Source organism: Coenobita brevimanus, chromosome 65 (genome assembly GCF_032717465.1).
Source record: "Coenobita brevimanus isolate Jiangsu-jjx chromosome 65, ASM3271746v2, whole genome shotgun sequence".
NCBI lineage: Eukaryota > Metazoa > Arthropoda > Malacostraca > Decapoda > Coenobitidae > Coenobita > Coenobita brevimanus.
Window position 1 is genome coordinate 44,133,955 of NC_137018.1, and position 21,695 is coordinate 44,155,649.

A 21,695-nucleotide genomic window follows, 5' to 3' on the forward strand; every position below is an offset into this window, starting at 1 on the left:
CACTAGCCTCACCACATGCAGCACCCTTACCAGATGTGATTACACTTATTCAGGCTAAAATTCACAGAAAATCAGACTCCACACACGATCAGTATCGCTGCTCTACTCACGGCACTGCTTGTACACAGTTATGATGCACTACAATATCGGCTTGCGTAACGTTGGTGGTGCAACACGATGCATGGTGGGCGAGCGTAAGAGAGTTCCTCACTCTGAGATGGACGCTGCGAGAATAACGATATGGGTGAGTGCAGGATTAGCAAAGGGTGTGGGGCCTGCGCGAGCATTTCTGCACATCCTGCGAGGCAGGCCGGCTATTCTGGCTGCAGGAACGTGCGCAACTCAAAATTTCAGCCTCTCACCTGTGGGTGTGACGTTGGAGGGCTCATCGTTAAACCGAGGTTCGGCCATTGTGTAAAGGGGTTTGGTGGTATTTGTACCCCCATCGCTAAGCTTGGGTATTGCATCTAGGGGTATCATATATCGGGATATTACTGTATTGTGCTTTATTGTCTTTGTCTTTAAGTATCACAAAGTGACAGGATATTTCATTTGTTTATAAAGGCTTCAACATGTTTGCATGTGTCCCCCTTGGTCACCTAATGGTGACTCTCCACATTGTGTGATCTGTAGTAGTCTCTCTCTTTCATAATGGAATGATTAAAAGGTGGAGAAGGATCACAGACCTCACCTGCACAACCCTAAGTCTAGACAGGAGAATGGGAACAGCCTCACAACTTCCATTATGTCCACCAGTAGGTAGCATGGGCAAAATTTTCCATCCACTTGCCCTTGCTGCCGCCAATCCCTGTGTTGTAGTAGGGTACATTGTGTGTTATGTGAAGTTCATGTAATGTACTGTAGTGTATAATGGAGAGTTAGAGAAACATGTTTGAGAGTGTATGCAGGCCTACTCTCAGTTTTGGTGACACTGAAAATGGTCAAGAAACGGAAATGGTCAGGAGCTAGTCCTGAAAGCTAATGAAATGGGAGCTTCACATCTCCCTGTTGTCAGCTTTCCCATCCACTTCAGGAGTACGGTACTGCCCTAATTGATTGGAGCCACAGCTGATAACCAGGGGAATATTTTGATGTAGAGGAAATTTAATTTCTCTTTCCTTAGCCATATTCTTTGACACACACTTTCTTGAGATAATATCACATTGGCATCCAAACTAATTATGCCTCTCATGTGGTATCTTGTTATTTGTATGCTATACAGCATTGCTATACCTGCTATAACAGTAATACAATATATGAGGCATCACGTGAAGTAGTCAGACAAGCGACAGAGTTGCCAGTTTGGAGTTAGGTGCTTGTCTGGAAATGCAACTGTCAATATGGTCGAAAGTCCTCCGAGATGTAAGGGGCTTCGACGGCCATCTCGCCTGGCTGGGTGAGAGCTGTGAGTGCAACAAGGAGTCAGACATCCACCACTCCCAGTGCCGAGACGCCACAGTTGCCAGATCGAATGCTTCGTGCTTAATGTTTCTAACAAGATAGATTTTATTTTGTTACACAAACGAATAATTAACTGAATTTTTATTTGTATGTAATTTTTATTTTATTTTATTTTATTTTATTTTTCTCATTTTATTACACACAGCAGCTGGCTAGCATAACATGCAATGGTGCTGGGAATAATGCTGGTGTCCCTTGTTGTAGTTCTCCTACTATTTCATACTATTACGTCCTATTACTACTACTAATCCTGATACTAAGAGGTAATAATACTACTGTTAATTAGGTTGTTGAACATTGGGGGAAGTGTTTACAGGTTGTTGTGAGTTTGAATCAGTGTTTTTCTCCTCTTCCTCCACCTACTACTGCTACTATACTGTACTATTACTACTGCTACTAAAATAAGTCTGTAACAATTACAACAGCATGAACAACAACAACAACTACTACTACTACTACTACTACTACTGCTACTACATGAAAAATCAACTGCTACAGCTAATACTAATATTTCTACAAAACCAACAACTTCTTCTAACACTTCTAATACTTGAAAAATTAGTACCTTACTAATACCAGTACTAATGCTAATTTTCAACTCATTATTTAAAATGCATCACATTGGTCATTTGGGCATGAGCTAAGCTTAAAAAAAAAAAAAATGAAGTTGATACCTTGGTTACTAACAGAGTTACTGATATTTGAAGTTTGGAAAACATCTAACTCAGTTTCTGCAGTTTTAAAAAACTGTCGCTTGTCTGACTACTCCATGCAATGCCTCATATGTAAATCATATGAATAATAATCTTATTAGTATGGCTGAAGTACTTTAATGTCCTGCAGAAATGGCATCAGTACTGCGGATATCCCTGACGAATCTTGATGTTGGGATTGGCAGTGGGCAAAGTCGATTGCTGAGTTCAGTGAGGGGGCTGAGGACACACACAAGACTCTTGGAAGCAGCCAAACCCGCAGAACCCATCCCTGGCATCCCATACAAGAACATTACCATTGGTGTTCCTAAAGAGATCTGGCAAAATGAGAAGAGGTTGGTGGAAGGTGGTATTGTGTGGTAAGATAGTGAATGGTAAAAGTGTAGGTTATGTTACTATGGCATTTTTTGCTTGAAGTGGTGCATCAAATTTATAATGGTTTAAATATCTTATTGTTAAGTTAGAAGTATGTTAGCAGTATACAGCATTATTTATTCTACAGCAGCTTAACTGTACCATGTTACACCATTCAGGTTTGTGTGTGTGTGTAGAGGGTGGTGGTGGGGTAGGGGGGTTCTAAAAAGTTGCTACAGTTGACCCTTCAACCTTGTGTTATAGTTTTTCCTTTGGGGTGGTATGTTGGGGGAGGATTTTATTTGAAGGAATCTGTTCATTGTAATGTGAGTACTTTGACACATTGCTAGATGGTATTGATAGAAACAGGCTTTTGATTCAAATAAGTCACGAAAAACGTAACTAGAATTATTTGGGGGGTAAATTTACCTTGAAAAACAGGAAATGTTACTAGAATTATGGAAAGTTATGTTATCCTGGGGACAAAAATCAGTGTTTTGAGTATTATCTTAGCAGCAATGAATAAATTGAGTGAGGTAGGCCATCTGGATCTCACACAGTAAAATAGACTCTCAAGTGGTTGGAATCTGCATGAACACTCTGTGTCCCTGCGATTCTTTTCCCTATGCAGATGATTCAGATCGAATACTGTACATGAAACATTGTGATGAGTTTATGTGGTACAATAGGCCCAAACTAAAGAAAATTCATGTGGTAATTGATTTAAATTCCTTAGATAACTAACAGATGTGCAGGAAGTAGTGAGATGAGAAAAATGTCTAATGAAATGTTATGGTGTGTCTAGAGTGGCACTGGCACCGGCAGCTGTGGCAGTGCTGACGAAGAAAGGTTTCAGTGTTAAAATTGAGGATGGAGCAGGTGTGAATGCCAAGTACCTCAATTCATCATTTGAGGAAGTAGGGGCCAAGATTGTGGATCAGAAGACTGCATTTGGTGCAGGTTAGTTCCTTGTGTTGTACTATATAGCAGATTTTATTCTTTAAAATTTGTCTTGTACATTGCATTTTGTTCATTTGTTTAAGGTTTTCTGTTGGTTCTGTCCACCTAATGGCAGGTTTCCGTACTGGGCAACCTCTGGCAGCACTTTTGTCACTTAACCCTTAGGTAAGTCAGTAGGATTGTGTACAAGTATTCACACTCTTGGCACACTTCACCTAGTTTTTGTCCTCCCATTCCCTGCATACAGAAACCACATGGATTACCCCTAAACATCAGTTACTTATTAGCTGATGTAAGTGGTAAGTGGGTGCACTCACCATCCACTCCCTCGATATAGTGCTGCTCTAGGGTGACTGCCCTTTCCTCTCTTCCTTCCTTTCTCTTCTGTCAATATTTCCTTCATTCTTTCCTTCATTCTTTCCTCTTCCTTCTGTCAATGGGTGACTCTACACTGAGTGATAAGCCAAATGGTTTCCTGTACACCAGGAAACCATTTGCTATGCTGAGTTGTAATCATATAACCAAACTATGGCACCTGGTGGTTTAGTGGGTAATTAACCCATGGCGTCTGGTGTTTATTTCCGCTGACCCTTCCCCCAGCTGTGGATTTCTGGAAAATCGTAATTTTTTAAAAACTATAATATCTCAGCTAATTCTTAGCCAAAAATAAAAAACTGTCACAATACTCACCAATCCTGCAAGTTCAAGCTGATGGCCTCAGATTGTCCTGGTAGTATGTAGAGTCAGAGAGAGAGCCTTTGGAAGTGGGTTCGCATTTTTTGTGGCTGTGTCGGTATGTGTGGCACAAGTAAGGCTTATACAGTACTAGCCTTCCACAAAAAAAAAAAAAAAAAAAAAAAAAAAAAAAATCAATACCACAATGTAGGCTTTGAGAAGTGTGGTGTGAGCAGGAGAGTGAGGTCACTTTGGCAACAGCCTTGAAACAGGCTGGCTGACATCTCATTTGGACACAGGGAAAACGTTTTGTGTAGGTCTATCTATGATGGAGGTACACAGGTAACTGGAGTGTGACTGGGATGCGTACAGGAGGGTTGCCAGTGTTTGCCTATGGTGGTAATTATATGCGAAATACAGTAGAACCCTGGAATTCGTACACAATTCATTCCTGGAGGCTGTACAGGTTGCAGATTATTTAAAACCGAATCATTTTTTCCCATAAGAAACAATGTATTTTGCATTAATGTGTTCTTTAGTATGGATGAAATGGTAGATTTCATCATACCATAATGAATGGCAAGATTGCTGACCCGGGTTCCACTTTCAAAGTTTGCATTGAGTTCTTTTTTCAACTCATTTGTTCTCTGCTTTTTTTTTTCTTTTTTTTTTTTCTTTTTTTTTTTAAATAGCTCCAGCTGACCCACTAATCTTCTTAGGACCCATGATTAGGTACAATTTTCTAATGAAAATACGTAATTTATCACAAAGTTTAATGGAGCCTGTATGTCTGATGCATAGCTGGCAGAAGACAAAACGGGACTGGTGACCATATGGCACCTACGATGCTGCGTCTCTTAGTGCAAATAGTGGGTCACCGTACGAAAACTGGGGTGATTTTTGGACGAAAAAGCTATACGAAAACCGAGTTGTATGAGTAGAAAGGCGTACGAATTCTGGGGTTCTGCTGTATTCAAACAATGTTGCGAAACACTAGATCATGTATACATGCTACCTGGATGTCTCCAGATGGTTATCTGTTCATGACACCCGGACACCATGGATGAAGGCACTCCAGTGGGATTGAGCTTGTGTAGGTTTATATCCAAGGCATGGTTGGGGTTTATTGCTCACATAATGCCACTCAGGGATGAGTGAGGCTGGTCACTCTCATCTTAAATGACAAGACCAACTTCTCTAGCCCCGGGCACCCACGCTTCTCATGGGGCAACACAGGATTAGATGGTGATGGTGATGATTATGATCATAATTGTCATCATCATTGTCGTCTAATCACTAGCAAATCTCTTTTCCAGGGAAACACTACACATCCATTTAGACATCCTCATGTATGTATGCTTAAGCATATGAATATAGTGCAGACGTGTCATTATACTTTTTTTTTTTTTTTTTGTAATCCTTAGGAATTTTAGTGATTTTACAATTATAATAAAGCCAACATTTTTTTTTCTTTTTAATGTATCATCATCATCATCCACACCTTTCCCACCTGAGTGCAGGGTGAGTAGCAGCAATGTCCAGACAGCCCAAGTTCGCCCATTTCAACTGGCCACGCTTCCATTCACTCATCATTCAAGCCCCCAGAATTCTGCCTCTACCTGTATCTGATATGCCAAAAAGCTTTCACCACTTTCTGTAGCTTCACATAAATCAATCCCATAGAGTCAGTCCGAACTCTGTCACGTTAAAAAGGGGTGCCAAATCCCAGATTGTGCACTTCTCAAAACATTCATCCAGCCAGCTCTATCTCTCTCTTCCTCACACATTCATCCACCATATCCGTTCACCTTCTTCTTGGCCTACCTTGCCTCCCCCCTCCTTCATATTTGCTCATATATACCTCATTCACCAGTCTATTGTTATGCATTCTCTCAACATGACCATACCATCTCAGTACTCTCTCTTCAACACAGTGTCCACAGACTTCCTCACTCCGCATCTTTCATGAATCACATTATTTTGTATTTTATGACTGCTTTCACCCTTGACTTTTCATTTTCATGCCACACCATGGTCTCACACCCATATGTTAAAGTTGGCATTAACACTCCTTCATGCAAGCCTTGCACAGCTGCAACACTCAAGCCTCTGTTTCTTATCAAGGCCTTCTTTGCACCAGCTACATTCCTTCCTTGTGTCACTCAGCCTTCCACTTTTTGCAAAGTTTCCTTTCTTTTCTATCACTGTACCCAGCTATTTGAACTTTAGCTAATTCCAGTCACTCTCCCTTCATGGTAACATCACACTGGGAGCCACCTTCTCTCTCGATTACCATTACTTTACTCCTTTCTACATTTACTCTAAAAGCACGACGTTCACAGACATAAGCAAAACTCTGCACTAGTCTACCTAGTTCTTGTCCAGTATTTTCAAATGTCACAGCATTATCAGCATACAACAAATTTGAGATATTCCATTCATTACCAACACCATCCCACTCTACTCATGTTTTTACTTCTCTCACCTCCCCATCCATATTAATATTGAACAACCATGGGGACATGACACAATCTTCTTGCATGGCCACATTGATCATGAACCATTCACTGATGCCCATTTACCCTTACACATGCCTCACTACCATCATAAAAACTCTTGACGGCACCTAGCAGCTTACCATCTACAATTTACATGCACAAAACCTTCCACAATCCTTCTCTGTCTAGTTTGTTGTATACTATATCCAGATCCACGAATGCCATAAACACCTTATAGTCCTTCTCACAAGCCATCTCCACTCTCTGTTTCACTGCAAATATTTGATCCACACATCCTCTGCCATTCCTAGCACCACCCTGTTCATCACTCACTAGAACTGGTGATATCTTTCTTACTTTATCATAATTCTTCCATATACCTTCCCTACAACAGTCAATAAACTTATACCACAATAATTCTTTCACTCACTTTGCTCACTTTATTTTTGTACAGGATTGTGGTAGGTGGGAGGGCTCACCATCCACTCACTCGATGTAGTGCTGCTCTTGGGTGTCTGCCCTTTCCTCTCCATCCTTCTTTCCTTCCATTCTCTTCTGTCTTTCTTTCCTTCATTCTTTCCTTGTCCTTATGCCTACAGGTGACTTTACACTCCCGCTTCTGTCTTTCATTCCTTTTTTCTTTCCACTTCCTTCAGCCTGTGGGTGACTCTACACTGAGTGACAAGCCAAATGGTTTCCTGTGCACCAGGTGGTAACCATATAACCAAATTTTGGCGCCTGGTGGTTTAGTGGGTAATTATTGCGTTCCAATCGGATTGAGCCGGTGAAGGTTTATATCCAAGGGGTGGTTGGGGTTGATTGCTCATGTAATGCCACTCAGGGATGAGTGAGGCTGGTCACTCTCATCTTAAATGTCGGGATCAACTGCCTAGCCCTGGGCTCCTACGCTCCTCATGGGGCAATGTAGGATTGGATGATGGCTGGAGTACAATCACAGCCTTTTTTTTCCTTTTTCACTCTGCTGACACAGTTTCACTCATCCATGCCTTTTTACTTATCTTCAGCAAGCACTTCACTCTGCTCTCTCCACTACACTTTATCATCTCCGCATACACATCGTTAACCTCAGCTGCCTTCCCATTTGCAGCCGTTTCACAGTGTTCTTCGCTTGTGCAAGTGTCACATTTCCTGGCACTGTGTTCCTTCTCAGCACTTCCTACAAATCATTCTTGTTAACAGTCACTTTGCTCTCTCCATTCCCATTCCTCAGTCCATCCATCCATCATCCAATCCTACCTTGCCCCATTAGAAGCGTAGGAGCCTGGGGCTATGCATGAGAGTGACCAGTCTCACTCATCCCTGAGTGGCATTACATGAGCAATAACCCCAACCATCCCTTAGATATAAACCTTCACTGGCTCAATCCGATTGGAGCGCCACAGTTACCCACTAAACCACCAGGTGCCAAAATTTGGTTATATGGTTACCACCCAGCATAGTATTGTAAATGGTTTCCTGGTGTACAGGAAACCATTAGGCTCGTCACTCAGTGTAGAGTCACTCATAGGTAGAAGAGGAAAGAATGAAGGAAAGAAAGACAAAAGAGGAAATGTAAAGTCACCCACAGGCAGAAGGACGAGGAAAGAATGAAATAAATAAAGAAAGAAGAGGATGGAAGGAAAGGAGGAAGGAGAGGAAAGGGCAGACACCTTAGAGCAGCACTACATCGAGTGAGTGGATGGTGAGCATCCCCACCTACCACTAAAGACTTTTAAAAATATTCTTTCCATCTGGTCCTTACTTCATTCCCATGGTTTAATAATTTATCACTTACATCCTTCAGATTCTTACATTTCTTTACGCTGTCACTTTTACATTTCCACACCTCTTTCCAGAATAACTTCCTATTTTCTGATTAATTTGCTTTTTTCTTTTTTTTTTTCCTAGATCATCATTTACCTCCAGCTTTTTCTTCTTCACAAGTCTCTTTAATTGCTTTGTGCTTTCAGTATATTGAGTTCTTATTTCAGTTAAACCCATGTCCTGTAACCACTCTAGCCATTTCTTCCTCTTTTCCTCCACTGCTCTCTTAACCTATTCATCTGACCATGCCGTACTTTTATTCTGTGTTGTTACTTTTGTCGCACCACACACCGCTTTGGCATTCCTAACTAAGCATGCCCTATATGCATTCCACAAGCTGTCTATATCTGTTTCATTCCAATTCACTGATTCCAACTCCTCCCCTACTTTGCTCCCGTATTCAGCTGCTATTTCTTTGATATTCAGCTTCTCGACTTTCATTCTTTCTCCCTGACTCCTCCTTTCTATCCTGATGTAGCCTGTGATTATTAAAAAGTGCAAAAGCGGACTTGAGTAGCCAAAGACCACATGATACAGGTCCTGCTATTTTGAGTTACATGACATAACTCTCTTGTGCACTACACCACATGCTTTTTACATATCACACAACATATCCTACTACATTACAAGGGTTGATGCCAGCAGGGTCGTGTGGCCAGAAAACTTTGTCCCTGCTGCCTAATGGTGGACTTTTTAGGGGATGCGTGATGGGGGTTCTGCAGACATAGATCGTGGGTCCGGGGTGAGATGGGACTGCCACTTCTGCCCAACATAGAGGGGCCTGAACCTGGGAGTAGCACCCCAGGAAGCTGCCCTGTCAGTGGGTGCATAATGGGGCAGTTACGGTGCCAAGGCGCCCTTGGAGGGCGTCCCTGTGGCTGTCCTGGCAGGGTGCCCCAAGGCCACTACCACAACCATTGATAAGGCTGCTGGGCTAGGGGTCCCAGATCCATTGCCTGGACCTGGGACTGTGAAGTAGATGGGGCCTGTGGCATGTCTCTCCCTCATTATTATTATTAATTATGACCAAGTACAAGAATGAGTTTCAAAGCAAGCCTGAGGACATTAAGTCACCAGGGGAATGAGTGGGTTCATGGAATGTATGAAGTTTAAGGGATAGAGTGGGGGAAGTGGTTCAGGCATTGAGTAGGAGGTGGGAGGATGTAGGATGTTTACAGAAGTCCAGTACTGGGGTGGATCAGCCAGAAAGATTGTCGGGAAGGTTTGCTGTAATAAGCTGTTTTGGCAGAGGGGGACATATGACTGGTTGTGTTGGTTGCAGAGAAATGGGTGGAATATGTTATGAATGCTATGTTATGAATGCTATGAGTAAGAGATACTGTAGGATATTAGTAGTGAAAATTTTGTTCGGTGGAATGATGTTTGCTTTTATATCGGCATATGCTCCTCAGGCAGGCGTAGATGAGGTAGAGAAAGATAGATTTCGGGATGACTAATATGTATAGTAGGTGGTATGGAGAGAGATAGTGGTTTTGGGAGGGAATTTAAATGGTCATGTAGCTGAAGCAGCTCAAGGATATGAAGCAGTACATGGAGGATGTGCACATGGTACAAGAAATGAGGAAGGGGAAAGGATACTCGAGTCTGGGGATGTAATGAACATCATTGTGTGTAACACACATTTTAGGAAAAGAGAGAGTAGGTTGATTACATATGAGTCTGGGGGAAATAACAGTCAGATAGATTATTTTTTGGTCAGGAGAGCTGATAGGAAGTTAGTGAGAGATGTTAAAATTATTGGAAGCAAGGAGTGTGTGCAGCAGCACAAATTATTGATATGTGACATGGTGCATAAAGAGCAAGTGATGAAAAAGAGGACTTATGCACCTATACTCAGTTTTTTTTATCGAGGCGAAGCTGCACTTGACAGATCGGTGATTATTGGCTGAATGCAGCCTTACTTCATAATCTAGCAGTATTAACTGACAACAAATATCTGAGGGGAAATTTGGGTTAGTAAATATTTTTTGGACATGTTGCATTCAGCCAATCATCATCAACCCGTCACGTGCATCTTCGCCTCAATAAAAAAAAATGGAGTATAGGAGGAAATTATGGAAGCTGGAAAATCAAGCAGTAAGAGATGCTTTCTATAATGAGGTAAGGAGAGTGGTGGCTGAACAGGGAGCCATTGACAGAGATGTTAATGAACAGTGCAGAGCCCTCATGAACCACCTCTTAGGAGTTACTGATGCAGTTTGTGGTTGGACAAGGGGCCCACTGAGACATAAAGTAACTTGGTGGTGGGATGAGGGTGTAGAATATGCATTTAATTAGAAAAGAAAGCTTTTCCGGGAGTGGAAGAAGGGTGGTAACAAAGAGGAATACTTGGCTGCCAAGCGTAGGGCTAGAAGAGTGGTATACAGGGCAAATCGTCTAATGTGATATTGCCCCATCAGTAGCATACAAACCCAGGGCTAGGCTGCACAGTTCAAGAAATTTAAGGCAAGGGTGACCAGTCACTGTCTCCTGTGGTGGCATTTTTGAACAGTTATCTCCAATTATCCGTAGGGTCACATCCAGCTGTAGTGCCTTAATGCATTATACAACTAGGTGTTGATTATAGGGTTACCACCCAGAATAGTACAGTAAATGATTTCCTATCGGCCCTCCTAACCAGAAAATAATCTATCTGACTGATGAAAAAGAGGACTTATGTACCTAGGAGGAAAATATGGAAGCTGAAAAACCAAGTAGTAAGGGATGCCTTCTATAGCGAGTTGAGGAGAGTGGTGGCTGAACAGGGAGCTGTAGACAGAGGCGTTAATGAACAGTACAGAGCCCTCAAGAACAATTTCTTGAGAGTTACTAATGTAACATGCGGCTGGACAAGAGGACCACCAAGACATAAAGTAACTTGGTGGTGGGATGAGGGTGTAGAAGCTGCAATTAAGGAGAAAAGAAGGCTTTTCCGGGAATGGAAGAAGGGTGGTAGCAAAGAGGAATGTTGGCTGCCAAGCGTAGGAGCTAGGAGAGAGGTATACAGGGCAAAGTCTGAGTCACAGAGACAATTACTTGATAACCTCAATCATGGGGAAAGGAAAAATATATTTAGGGTGGCAGGTCAGGTGAAGAGGGATAATCGGGATATCATAGGTGAGCAGTGTGTGAAGAATGATGAAGGAAGGGTAGTGGTGAACAGTGAGGATATTAAAGATGCATGGAGAGAGCATTATAACCGGTTGTTGAATGAGGAGTTTGACTGGGACAGGGAAGGTTTGGAGCCAGCAGATCCAGTGTCTGGCCCTTGGCCTTTGATTGATACTGCTACTGTGAGTGAGGCAAGAGGCAGGATGAGGGTGGGGAAGGCAGCAGGTGTGTCTGGGTTGACTGCCGAAATGTTGAAGGCCTCAGGCGATATAGGGGTGAGTTTAGTCACTGACCTGATAAATAGGATTATTTATGAGTGTGTTGTCCCAGATGATTGGCTGAAGAGTGTAATTGTAAATGTGTATAAAGGGAAGGGTGATGCCCTGGAAAGAGGGAATTATAGAGGTATAAAGCTTTTAGATCAGATAATGAAGGTAATGGAGAGAGTTTTAGAAGGTATGATTAGAGAAAGAGTGAATATTGATGAGATGCAGTTTGGGTTTATGCCAGGTAGGGGGACCACTGATGCCATATTCATTGTTCGACAGCTTCAGGAAAAATATATTGGTAGGAGAAGGGATCTTTATTTTGTTTTGTTGATTTGGAAAAGGCCTTTGACAGAGTCCCTAGAGAGGTGGTGAAGTGGGCAATGAGAAAGCTTGGCTTGGAGGAGTGGCTGGTTAGGGTGGTTATGGCCATGTATGTGGGTGCTCACACCCAGGTGAGAGTGAATGGAGATTTGAGTGATGAGTTTTCCGTGAATGTTGGTGTGCATCAGGGGTCAGTCTTGAGTCCCATGTTGTTTATCATGGTACTCGAAGCCCTTTCACGTGACTTTAGAAACGGACTCCCGTGGGAGTTGTTGTATGCTGATGATTTGGTGTTGATTGCAGAGAATGAAAGGGAGGCGGAGGAAAGGTTTAGGAAGTGGAGAGATGGTATGGGGCAAAAGGGTTTAAGGGTAAATGCAGATAAAACAAAAGTGATGATATCTAGGGTTGGTGGCGGTACTGTCAAAGACGAGGGAGAGTGGCCATGTGCAGTTTGCCACAAGGGCGTGGGAAGTAATTCCATCTTGTGCGGTGTGTGTGATAAATGGGTGCTTAAGAGATGTAGTGGTATCAGAGGTAGACTGCGAGATAATGCTGATTTTAAGTGTACGGCGTGCCGGGGTGAGCAGGTGGAGATCGTCAGACGTGAAAGAATTGAACTTGCTGGTGAATCTCTTGAGTGTGTGGAAGAGTTTTGTTATTTAGGAGACATGTTGTGTGCTGGAGGTGGGGCTGGAGCTAGCTCTGTGGCTAGGGTGAGAAGTGGTTGGAAGAAGTTCAGGGAGCTCTTGCCTCTCCTGACATTGAGGGGGCTCTCCCTACGTGCTAAGGGGTCTTTGTATGCAGCGTGTGTTAGGAGTGGAATGCTGTATGGCAGTGAGACCTGGGCAGTGAAGGAGGAAGACATTCGCCGGCTCAGACGTACAGAAATGACAATGATTAGGTGGATGTGCAGTGCGTCCCTGCGTCCAAGGCCTGGAGGGGCTGGGTTTACAATGGAAGAGTTGAGAGGTAGGATGGGACTGGAGTGTATTGGTGTTGTGATGAGGAGAGGTAGATTGAGGTGGTTTGGACATGTGGAGAGGATGGGGGATGATAGTTGGGTGAGGAAGGTGAGAAGTGTTAAGATTGGGGGTGGGGTTATGAGGGGTAGACCGAGAAAGACATGGGACGAGGTCATTAAGTGTGACCTTAGGGTTAAGGGACTGAACAGGGAGGCTGCAATGGATCGTGCAGCATGGAGAGCCGCCATTAGGTGACCAAGGCCGACACATGCAAGCATGTTGGAGCCTTTAAAAACGAAAACGAAAACGAAAACAGAAAATTATTTAGCTTTCTCACTTAGTGGAGTCATCTGAAGGTAGTTCTACTCAACATTGAGTGAGTGGATGGGGAGCGCCGCACGATGATTCTGGATATGAAGAAGACAGTTGTATTCATTTCAGCAGAATAAAATAATCTGCAGTTAAGTGAACAATCCTTTTTACATCTATTTGAAGGACTAACTGAGTAGACTGCATCATCTTAAGGTAGCCCAGCAGGGGTTTCCTTCAGCTGTAGGTAATTCATGTATTATTTACCAAAATAACATCCTTTGATGTCAATACATTCCCAGGTGCACAGTACTGTACAATATCTCTGCAAGAAATATTGTAATCTAGATATAAAATTGAGGCAGATGGCAGCCTATACTGGCTTCAGATAATATACTTGATTGATTTTGTCAGGATTTGCCCATGTTGTATACTTTTATATTCATTGTTATATCATCATCATCATCCTAACCCTTTTCCCACCCAAGGACTAGCATTTCATTGTGTATTTAATGCTGCTAAATTGTAGTACTGCAGATGTTGACTTACTGCATAGCCTGACTGAGGCATAAAAGCATGCATGCCACAGTTTTTTACCATTTATGTGTGGCAATATGATTGGTTGCAGATATTGTACTGAAGGTGAGACAGCCAGCCCTAGAGGAAGTGGATCTTTTCAAGCCTGGCAGTACCCTTGTGTCCTTCCTCTACCCAGCTCAGAACAAGGAACTCATTGACAAGCTAGCAGCCAAGAATCTCACTGCCTTTGGTACGTGTTCAACATATCACCTCTAGATTCATCTTTCCCACCTGCTGAAAAATATACACCTTAGAATCAAATATAACTACTTACCGCATTTTGTGGCATATTAGATGCTGCAGTGTGAAAGATGCACCCTACTTCTGGGAGGGCAGTTCTGAGAAAAAAAGTATGTCTTGATCATGACTACAGAAAGGTTATTTGATAGGAGTATTTTTCACTCAATTACACACTCACCTTTCAGAACCTCTATACAGTACTGTATATCTGTCTTTGATTTCTTTATTTTTATGTAAAGAAGGGTACAAGACAAGAAGACAAATAACCCCTTCCATTCAAATTGTTACTTCATTCCATGACACCATCTTAACACTTTATGAAGTCCACCTTTCCAAATCTCTATTCAGTACTGTATATGTCTTTGATTTCTTTAATTTTTATGTAAAAGAAGGGTACAAGACTAGAAAATTAAACAAACAACCCCTTCCTTACAGAAAGTTACTTTGTAACCAGACGCCATCTTAACACTGTGCTTATGAAATCCAAACTGTCTGATTCCTTTTGTACAATAATTTGACACTTAACCCTATACGGTGCAACCCGTATCATTTTTGATATGCCCTAACTAATTTTTACCAATAAACTCTAGTTTGTAAGCAATGCATGGTCTCACGATTGTTTTCTTATTAAATTACTGGAAACACAACAAATGGTGATTCTGAGCGAAAAAATGGGTTGAAACGAGCGTTTTCTCTAAAATTAACTATTTTTCCCCGTGGAGAGCGCTAAACAAAAAGAAAACGCTCGAAGATGAGTGGAATATCTGGGACCTTAGCCTACGCAAGCCTAACGGGCATCAACACAGCTTCCAGATGTACGATACGTTTCCTATTTTCATTAAAACTACTTTATTTTCTATGTATTATTCATTGTTCATACTTTATGACTCCTCATACCTAGTGAAATAGTTATTTCATTCACTAATTTTATTATCTATGTATTATTCATTGTTTTTTCTCTATGACTCCTCATACCCAATGAACTGGTTGTTCGTACACATACACACAGATACACACATGTGCATTGTATTGTGCACACAGATACACACACGTGTATTGTAATGTGCACACACACACACACACACACACACACACACACACACACACACACACACACACACACACACACACACACACACACACACACACACACACACACAAATCTCGCGGCTCTCGTGTAGGCGTGCTGGACGACGGTTAGTTAGCAATTAATTAGGGGACGGGGTGGATGTGCAGACGGACGTAGTTATGGCTTTTACTTTCGACTATGTTGACGACCCAGTCGAAGATTACTTGGAAGAGGTAGTTGGCGATGATGATGATGATGACCTTGCCTTGGATAGAGTAGCTGAGGGCGACGATGAAGATGAGGATCAGAATGATGACAAAATGAAGAAGAGTGGGTACCACTCAGAAACAGAAAGCCACTGGTGAAAAATAGATTAATCAGTACTTTGGACTAATGCTTGAACAAACAAAATTATGACGAATTTGTCCTGCCACACGAGCTCAGGGAATATACCTGCATTTTAGAGAAACCCCAGAGAAAATTAGATATCGGTAAGTCAATAACATGGACTAATCATACAGAACGTAGGCATGTTGAGAAGGTATTGCCTCATGAAGGATGTTTGTTAGGAGAGGCAAGGTCAGCTAATACAGAAATAATGGCATGGGAGTTGTTTATAACATCTAATATGATTGATGGTATTGTAACCCATGCTAACACAAGGCATAATTACCGAAATTTCTAATACTGACAGTGCTGAAATACCAACACACGTCAAGATGACTGATGCCATTGAATTGAAAAGCTTTTTTGGCCTGCTCTATCCAAGAGGCTTGTTGGGACAAAATAAATATTGCTATACACTCAATCCTTGAGTACCGCGGGCAATAGGGACTGGACAAGGACCGTGGTACCCAAATCCGCGTCACTCAGACAATATGTTTACATGTATAATGGTACAATATGTTCTGGCAACTTTCCAAAAATCTCACTTTTACCCCTTCTTACCGCCTAACCCCATGTAAATTACCCCCACTTGCACCCACCATCAGGTAAAACATTGAAAGAGATATAACTGTTGTAATTAAAAACATCAATGGTATTAAAAATAGCATTAACAAAAATAAAAGTTGGGATGGGTACCCTTTTGTTGATACGTAGCTCCCCGGTATTTTCCTCCCATCCCCCAACCCCAATGTTGTTGTCAAAGTTTCGCCTTCTCTCATATCATGTGGCTTTCAGGAGAGACCTTAGGCCATATGGTTAGACAAAAATTTATGGGTCTGGCAGTTTTAGAGTACGAAATACTGTAGAACGAAAATTTGTGCTAACAAGAAAAAATTACTTTAATCCGTGTGTTCTCGTGAGTTAGCGTTCAGTTTCACATTTTTCGTTTGATATCGCGTTTCCCAACGCATTTCTGATAAACTAAACATATGGCTAAACTGCTCAATCAGTTTGAAATGTGTTGGGAAGAGCGATACCGAACAAAGAGTAATGTGTTGGGAAGAGCGATACGAGCACGAAGAATGTGAAACGAAACGCTAACTCAGGAGAACACATGGATGAAAGAGTACCTTTTTTCTGGTTTGCAAATATTTTCGCTCCATTTTGTTCCCTAAAACAGCCAGACCCGTAAATTTTAGTCTAACTATACGGCCTAACGTCTCTCCCGAAGGCCACATGATACGAGAAGGCAGGCTTTGACAACAACTTTGGGGGGGGGGGGCGGGAGTAAAATACCGTGGAGCTACGTATCAACAAAAGGGTACTCAGTGGAGGTGGTGTTGACCCAGTCCAACTTCTGTTTTTGTTAATGCCATTTTTAATACCACTGATGTTTTTAATTACAACAGTTATATCTCTTTCAGTGTTTTACCTGATGGTGCGTATAGGTGGAGGTAAATACGTGGGGTAAGATGGTAAAAAGGGGTAAAAGTGAAAGTTTGCTTTCTCTGACGCTCCACATAACGCCCTATAAGCTTCTCAGTCAGTTTCAGGACAACATATAAACCTTCACAGCTGCCAGATTGCATCACTTCCTACACACGATCTTTATCTTCTCCCTGTCCTTCCAAATCGTTATTATGGTGCTTTCTTTTATGCTATGGTTTTTCTTTTTTTTCTTTTGCCATTTTGGTATTTGTACGCTTAAAGCAGTGGAAGAACCTTACCAATTCAGTTCATATTCCTCCAGTTTGTTTTCTGTATTTTTCTGACTATTTCCAGGGTGGTAAATTACCTTTTCCTGCTGAAAAATTTCCCACTTTTTATCATCACGTTCCTTAAGCCATAACATGATTGTCTTGATGTACTCAAAGGTGATTTTCGTCTCCCAACTGGATGCTGCGTTAGGTTAGGTTAAATTATAAGGTATAGTTAAGATAGGTTAGGTCAAGTTTAAACACTTAGGTTAGGACAGGCCCTAATTTCACCGTAACCCTGATGTGTCAAACAAGTTGACAGCGGAATACAACTTAAAACGACGGGGGAAACAGATTTAGTATGAAACATTTATTTACCTCCCAGAGTAATCCAACAAACATAAGACTATCAGGAAGAAGAATGAAGAATGTGAAACTGAATGCTCACTTACACGAGCAGAAGTATTTTGTGTGTGTGTGTGTGTGTGTGTGTGTGTGTGTGATTAGCAAACATTTTCGTTCAGTTTCGTCTCCTAAAACTCGAAACCCATATGACTGTGAGGTAGAGTCTGTGAGACGCGAGAAAGGACTTGATAGCCGTATGCTCAGTCAGTCCTAAATGTGTTGGGAAGCACAAAACCGAACGAAAAATGTGGAACTGAACACTAACAAGAACACATAGACGAAAGTATTTTTTTCTAATTAGCAAACATTTTCGTTCCATTTCGTCCCCTAAAACTGCGAAACCCATTATGAGTGTGGGGTGGAACTAGGTGAAGCATGAGAAAGGATTGATAACAGTATGCTCAGTTAGTTGGAAGCGTTGGGAAGCATTAAATCGAACAAAGAATGTGGAACTGAACGCTACGATAACACATGGACGAAAGAGTAACTTTTCCTCCAATTAGCAAACATTTTCGTTCCATTTCGTTCCTTAAAACTGCAAAATCCATGATAATTGTGGGTAATAAGAACTAGATGAGGGATGAGAAAGGACTGATAACCATATGCCCAGTTGGTCCAAAATGTGTTGGGAAGCATGAAATCAAACGAAGAATGTGGAACTGAACTGTAACTTACGAGAATGCAAGGATTTTTTTTTTTTTTTTCTGATTAGCATACATTGTCGTTCCATTTTGTCCCCTGAAACTGCCGAAACCCATAAATTTCGTCAAACCGTTCGGCCTTGAGTTTGCCCAGAAAACATATTTCCATTCTGTATGCGTATTCATAAAAAACAACAGGAACCCTCAGCCAGGAACAACGCTTGCCCATTCGTTTCAAAACTAACCATAGGTTTTTCATGAAAATATGCCCACTGTGCTTCCCAGGCAAAATTTCAGCAACCTAACCTATCCCATCTCACTAGGGCTGTTTGGCTGAGGTGGCTGGCTGTGGTACTGAGATAAATACCCATACAGAATGGAAATATGCACCCAGGAAATGTACCCAGAGGTGAGAGGGTGACGTCATAGCGCGCGGCTTTCAAATTTCGTCCCCAGGCCAGCTTACTTCCCGCGTGAGCTCGAGTTTTTCCGCGTGTTGACATGACTTGTCTCATTATGCTGACCGCGTTAGAACAAAAACGTGTAACTCAACCACGTGTTACTTAAGGATTGAGTGTAATTGTCTCTTCATAGAAGGGTTTGGTCACCCAATATTTGGAGCCGTCATGTCTGTAAAACGATTTGGTTTCTTACATGCCAAGATAATTTTTAACAACATTGATACCAGACACCAGAGATGGGTACACGATCAACATTGATACCAGACACCAGAGATGGGTACACGATCAACATTGATACCAGACACCAGAGATGGGTACACGATCGGTTTGCAGCAATCAGGGAGCTTTTTGAACAGTTCAGTAATTGTTGTTGCTCAGTGTTAGAGCCAGGTGACTTCTTGACCACTGATGAAACGTTGTATGGGTGTAGAACACAAATAGGGTTCAGACAGTACAGTAAGAGCAAACCCGTACTCTACGGCCTCCAATATAAATCTGTTAATGCTGTTAGATATCCATTTACCTTTAGGACAGCTGTATATTCAGGTAAACCTGGAGAGCCAGGACCACACTACATACGCGGTACAGTCCCAACAGTGAAAGCTCTGGTAAGTCAGTTACAAGCCTCAGTCGACCTTAGAGGTAGGATTATTAGCCTGGATAGATTGTACACCAGTATGGAGTTACTGGAGTGGCTTCAAACACAAGATATCTCAGCCTTAGGTACTATAGATTCTACCAGGAAAGGCATACCACCAGAGATAAAGACAGTCACAGAAAGGGAAGATAGGTCATACCAAATTTACTGGAAGAAACACGGGGAGGAAATGACACTGAATCCTATGTAACACCCACCAAAAGCAAAGGTAAGAAAAATGTGTTATTTCTGAGCACAGTTTCTCCTATATTAGGCATTACCAAGGATGATGATTTGGAAAAAAAAAAAAAAAAGCTATATTTAAATTGTATGATTTCACTAAAGGAGGCACTGACATTATGGATCAGAGAATAAGTTTTCATACAGTACACACTAAATCTAGAAGATGGACAGTGAATGCCCTTGGCTACATTGTCGACACTGCCAGAGTAAATTCACAGACAATTTATTCGTTATATAATAATCAGGACCCAAGAAAAATTGCTTCAATCTCCTATGGCTGGCAGATAGTGAAGGCATTGTGTAATCCGCAAATTGAAAGAAGAAAAGTTGAGGCTTGTGGTCTGACCAGGAATACAATAGCTAAGATGAATCTGATGCTCGGACAGGGAGATGTAGAGGAGGCCGTCCCAGAAGTAATACATGAGAATAGGTCAGCAAGCGGCACAAGTGTCATTCATGCCTGGAGTCTCTTTATGGTCCGGGATACACTCAGAATCGCCCTAAAGTAAAATCGCCCACGAAACAATGTTAAGTATGTCACAAGCACACCTGTGATCAGCATTGAAATAAAGTATGTATGAAATGCTATAGTAATATTGCCCAATCAGTGAAAGTCTTGTTTTGGAAATTAAGAATGAATATGCACGTCTGTGAATATATACCGGTATAGATTATGACTGAGTTTACGTTATATACGGATTATATTTTTGTTTAAAAATTTCCTTATATGATAGATGTAAATAGAGATACAGAAGGTGAGGCTCTTGCAGCATAAGAATCCTCCAGCTTACTTATATTAGTTGTAAGTGTATAGTAAAAGGATGTTCAAGTGCGTAGGATCAAATACCGCTGGAAAATACATAGATTAGGAGCATAGGCATGGATAGCCCCGAGTTAACGGTTACTACTCTTTCGACCTGTGACGGGCTGTGGGTCACTGAGAGCCCTGTTAGTTAATTGGCACCCGTCGAGATCTTTTTAACTTACCAGGGGTCGATGCTGCAGGGGGTGGATCAGCTGAAATGAAGCATGGTCTCGCAGTGGAGAGAAGGAGCTGGGGCCTGATTGACTGCTGTCTCCCTTGAAAGAGCCAGGCAAGGCTCTGGACCTAACCCCTCATATCCACACTGTGCCTGTGGATTAACCAGGGAACAGCTTGTTCTCCGGTTAATAGAGATATAGGGTTTAACCAGGAAGCTACAGGCTGCTCTAAGCGATTCAGTAATCCAAAGACTGGCACGTTTCCTGGTTAACAGTCTACTCGTAAGAATTTAATGGTGACCCCGCATGTACGGAGCTTTGGCTGGCAGCTGCATTTTCACGTGGTGACTACTAACAAAGGCTCAAGGGACTGACTTCTGGAGACTGACTGGCTGACCGACAAAGGTCTCAGTGATAGGCTAGTGATTGACCAGTGGGAAATTACTAATAAACTGACATCAGAAGGACAGTCTACTGACTAATTTGTCGGTATTTTGAGATTGACTGCCCCACTGAATAACTATTGATCTATACTGTATATTGATGATGTTTTGGGTATAACTATTCATAATTGAATATTTGTTATTGCATTGCTCTGAATACTCCTTGGGGCGTAGCATGAGCAGATAGAGCTACCGTGCCCTTTGAATAATTGGTTATAACTAAATATTTCTCTGTGCCTTTCAATTTTAATTTGCAGTACTCAGATTTAGAAATACCTATATAATATATTGATGACAACAGATTCAGCCTTCTCAAGGACCTCCTTCAGCTGTAAGTAAGGAGTGAGAAGCAGGTAGACCTTTATTATACAACAGAGGGGCAGGCAGAATAGGAGGTAGGTAAGGCACAAGGCTGTTGATGTGGAATTTTGCAATTATTAGGCAATATGTAT

At 41.9% G+C, this 21,695-nt stretch overlaps 1 protein-coding gene across 1 annotated transcript in view; it reads left to right on the forward strand.

The window, feature by feature from the left end:
• Window positions 1-21,695, forward strand: part of LOC145405084 (NAD(P) transhydrogenase, mitochondrial-like) — a 191,692-nt gene that overhangs the window by 26,328 nt on the left and 143,669 nt on the right. The window contains exons 2-4 of the mRNA XM_080276595.1: window positions 2,305-2,509; window positions 3,334-3,488; window positions 14,089-14,229. Of these exons, the coding sequence (XP_080132721.1) occupies window positions 2,307-2,509; window positions 3,334-3,488; window positions 14,089-14,229 (499 nt within the window). The 5' untranslated portion in view covers window positions 2,305-2,306. The remainder of the gene's footprint in view (window positions 1-2,304; window positions 2,510-3,333; window positions 3,489-14,088; window positions 14,230-21,695) is intronic.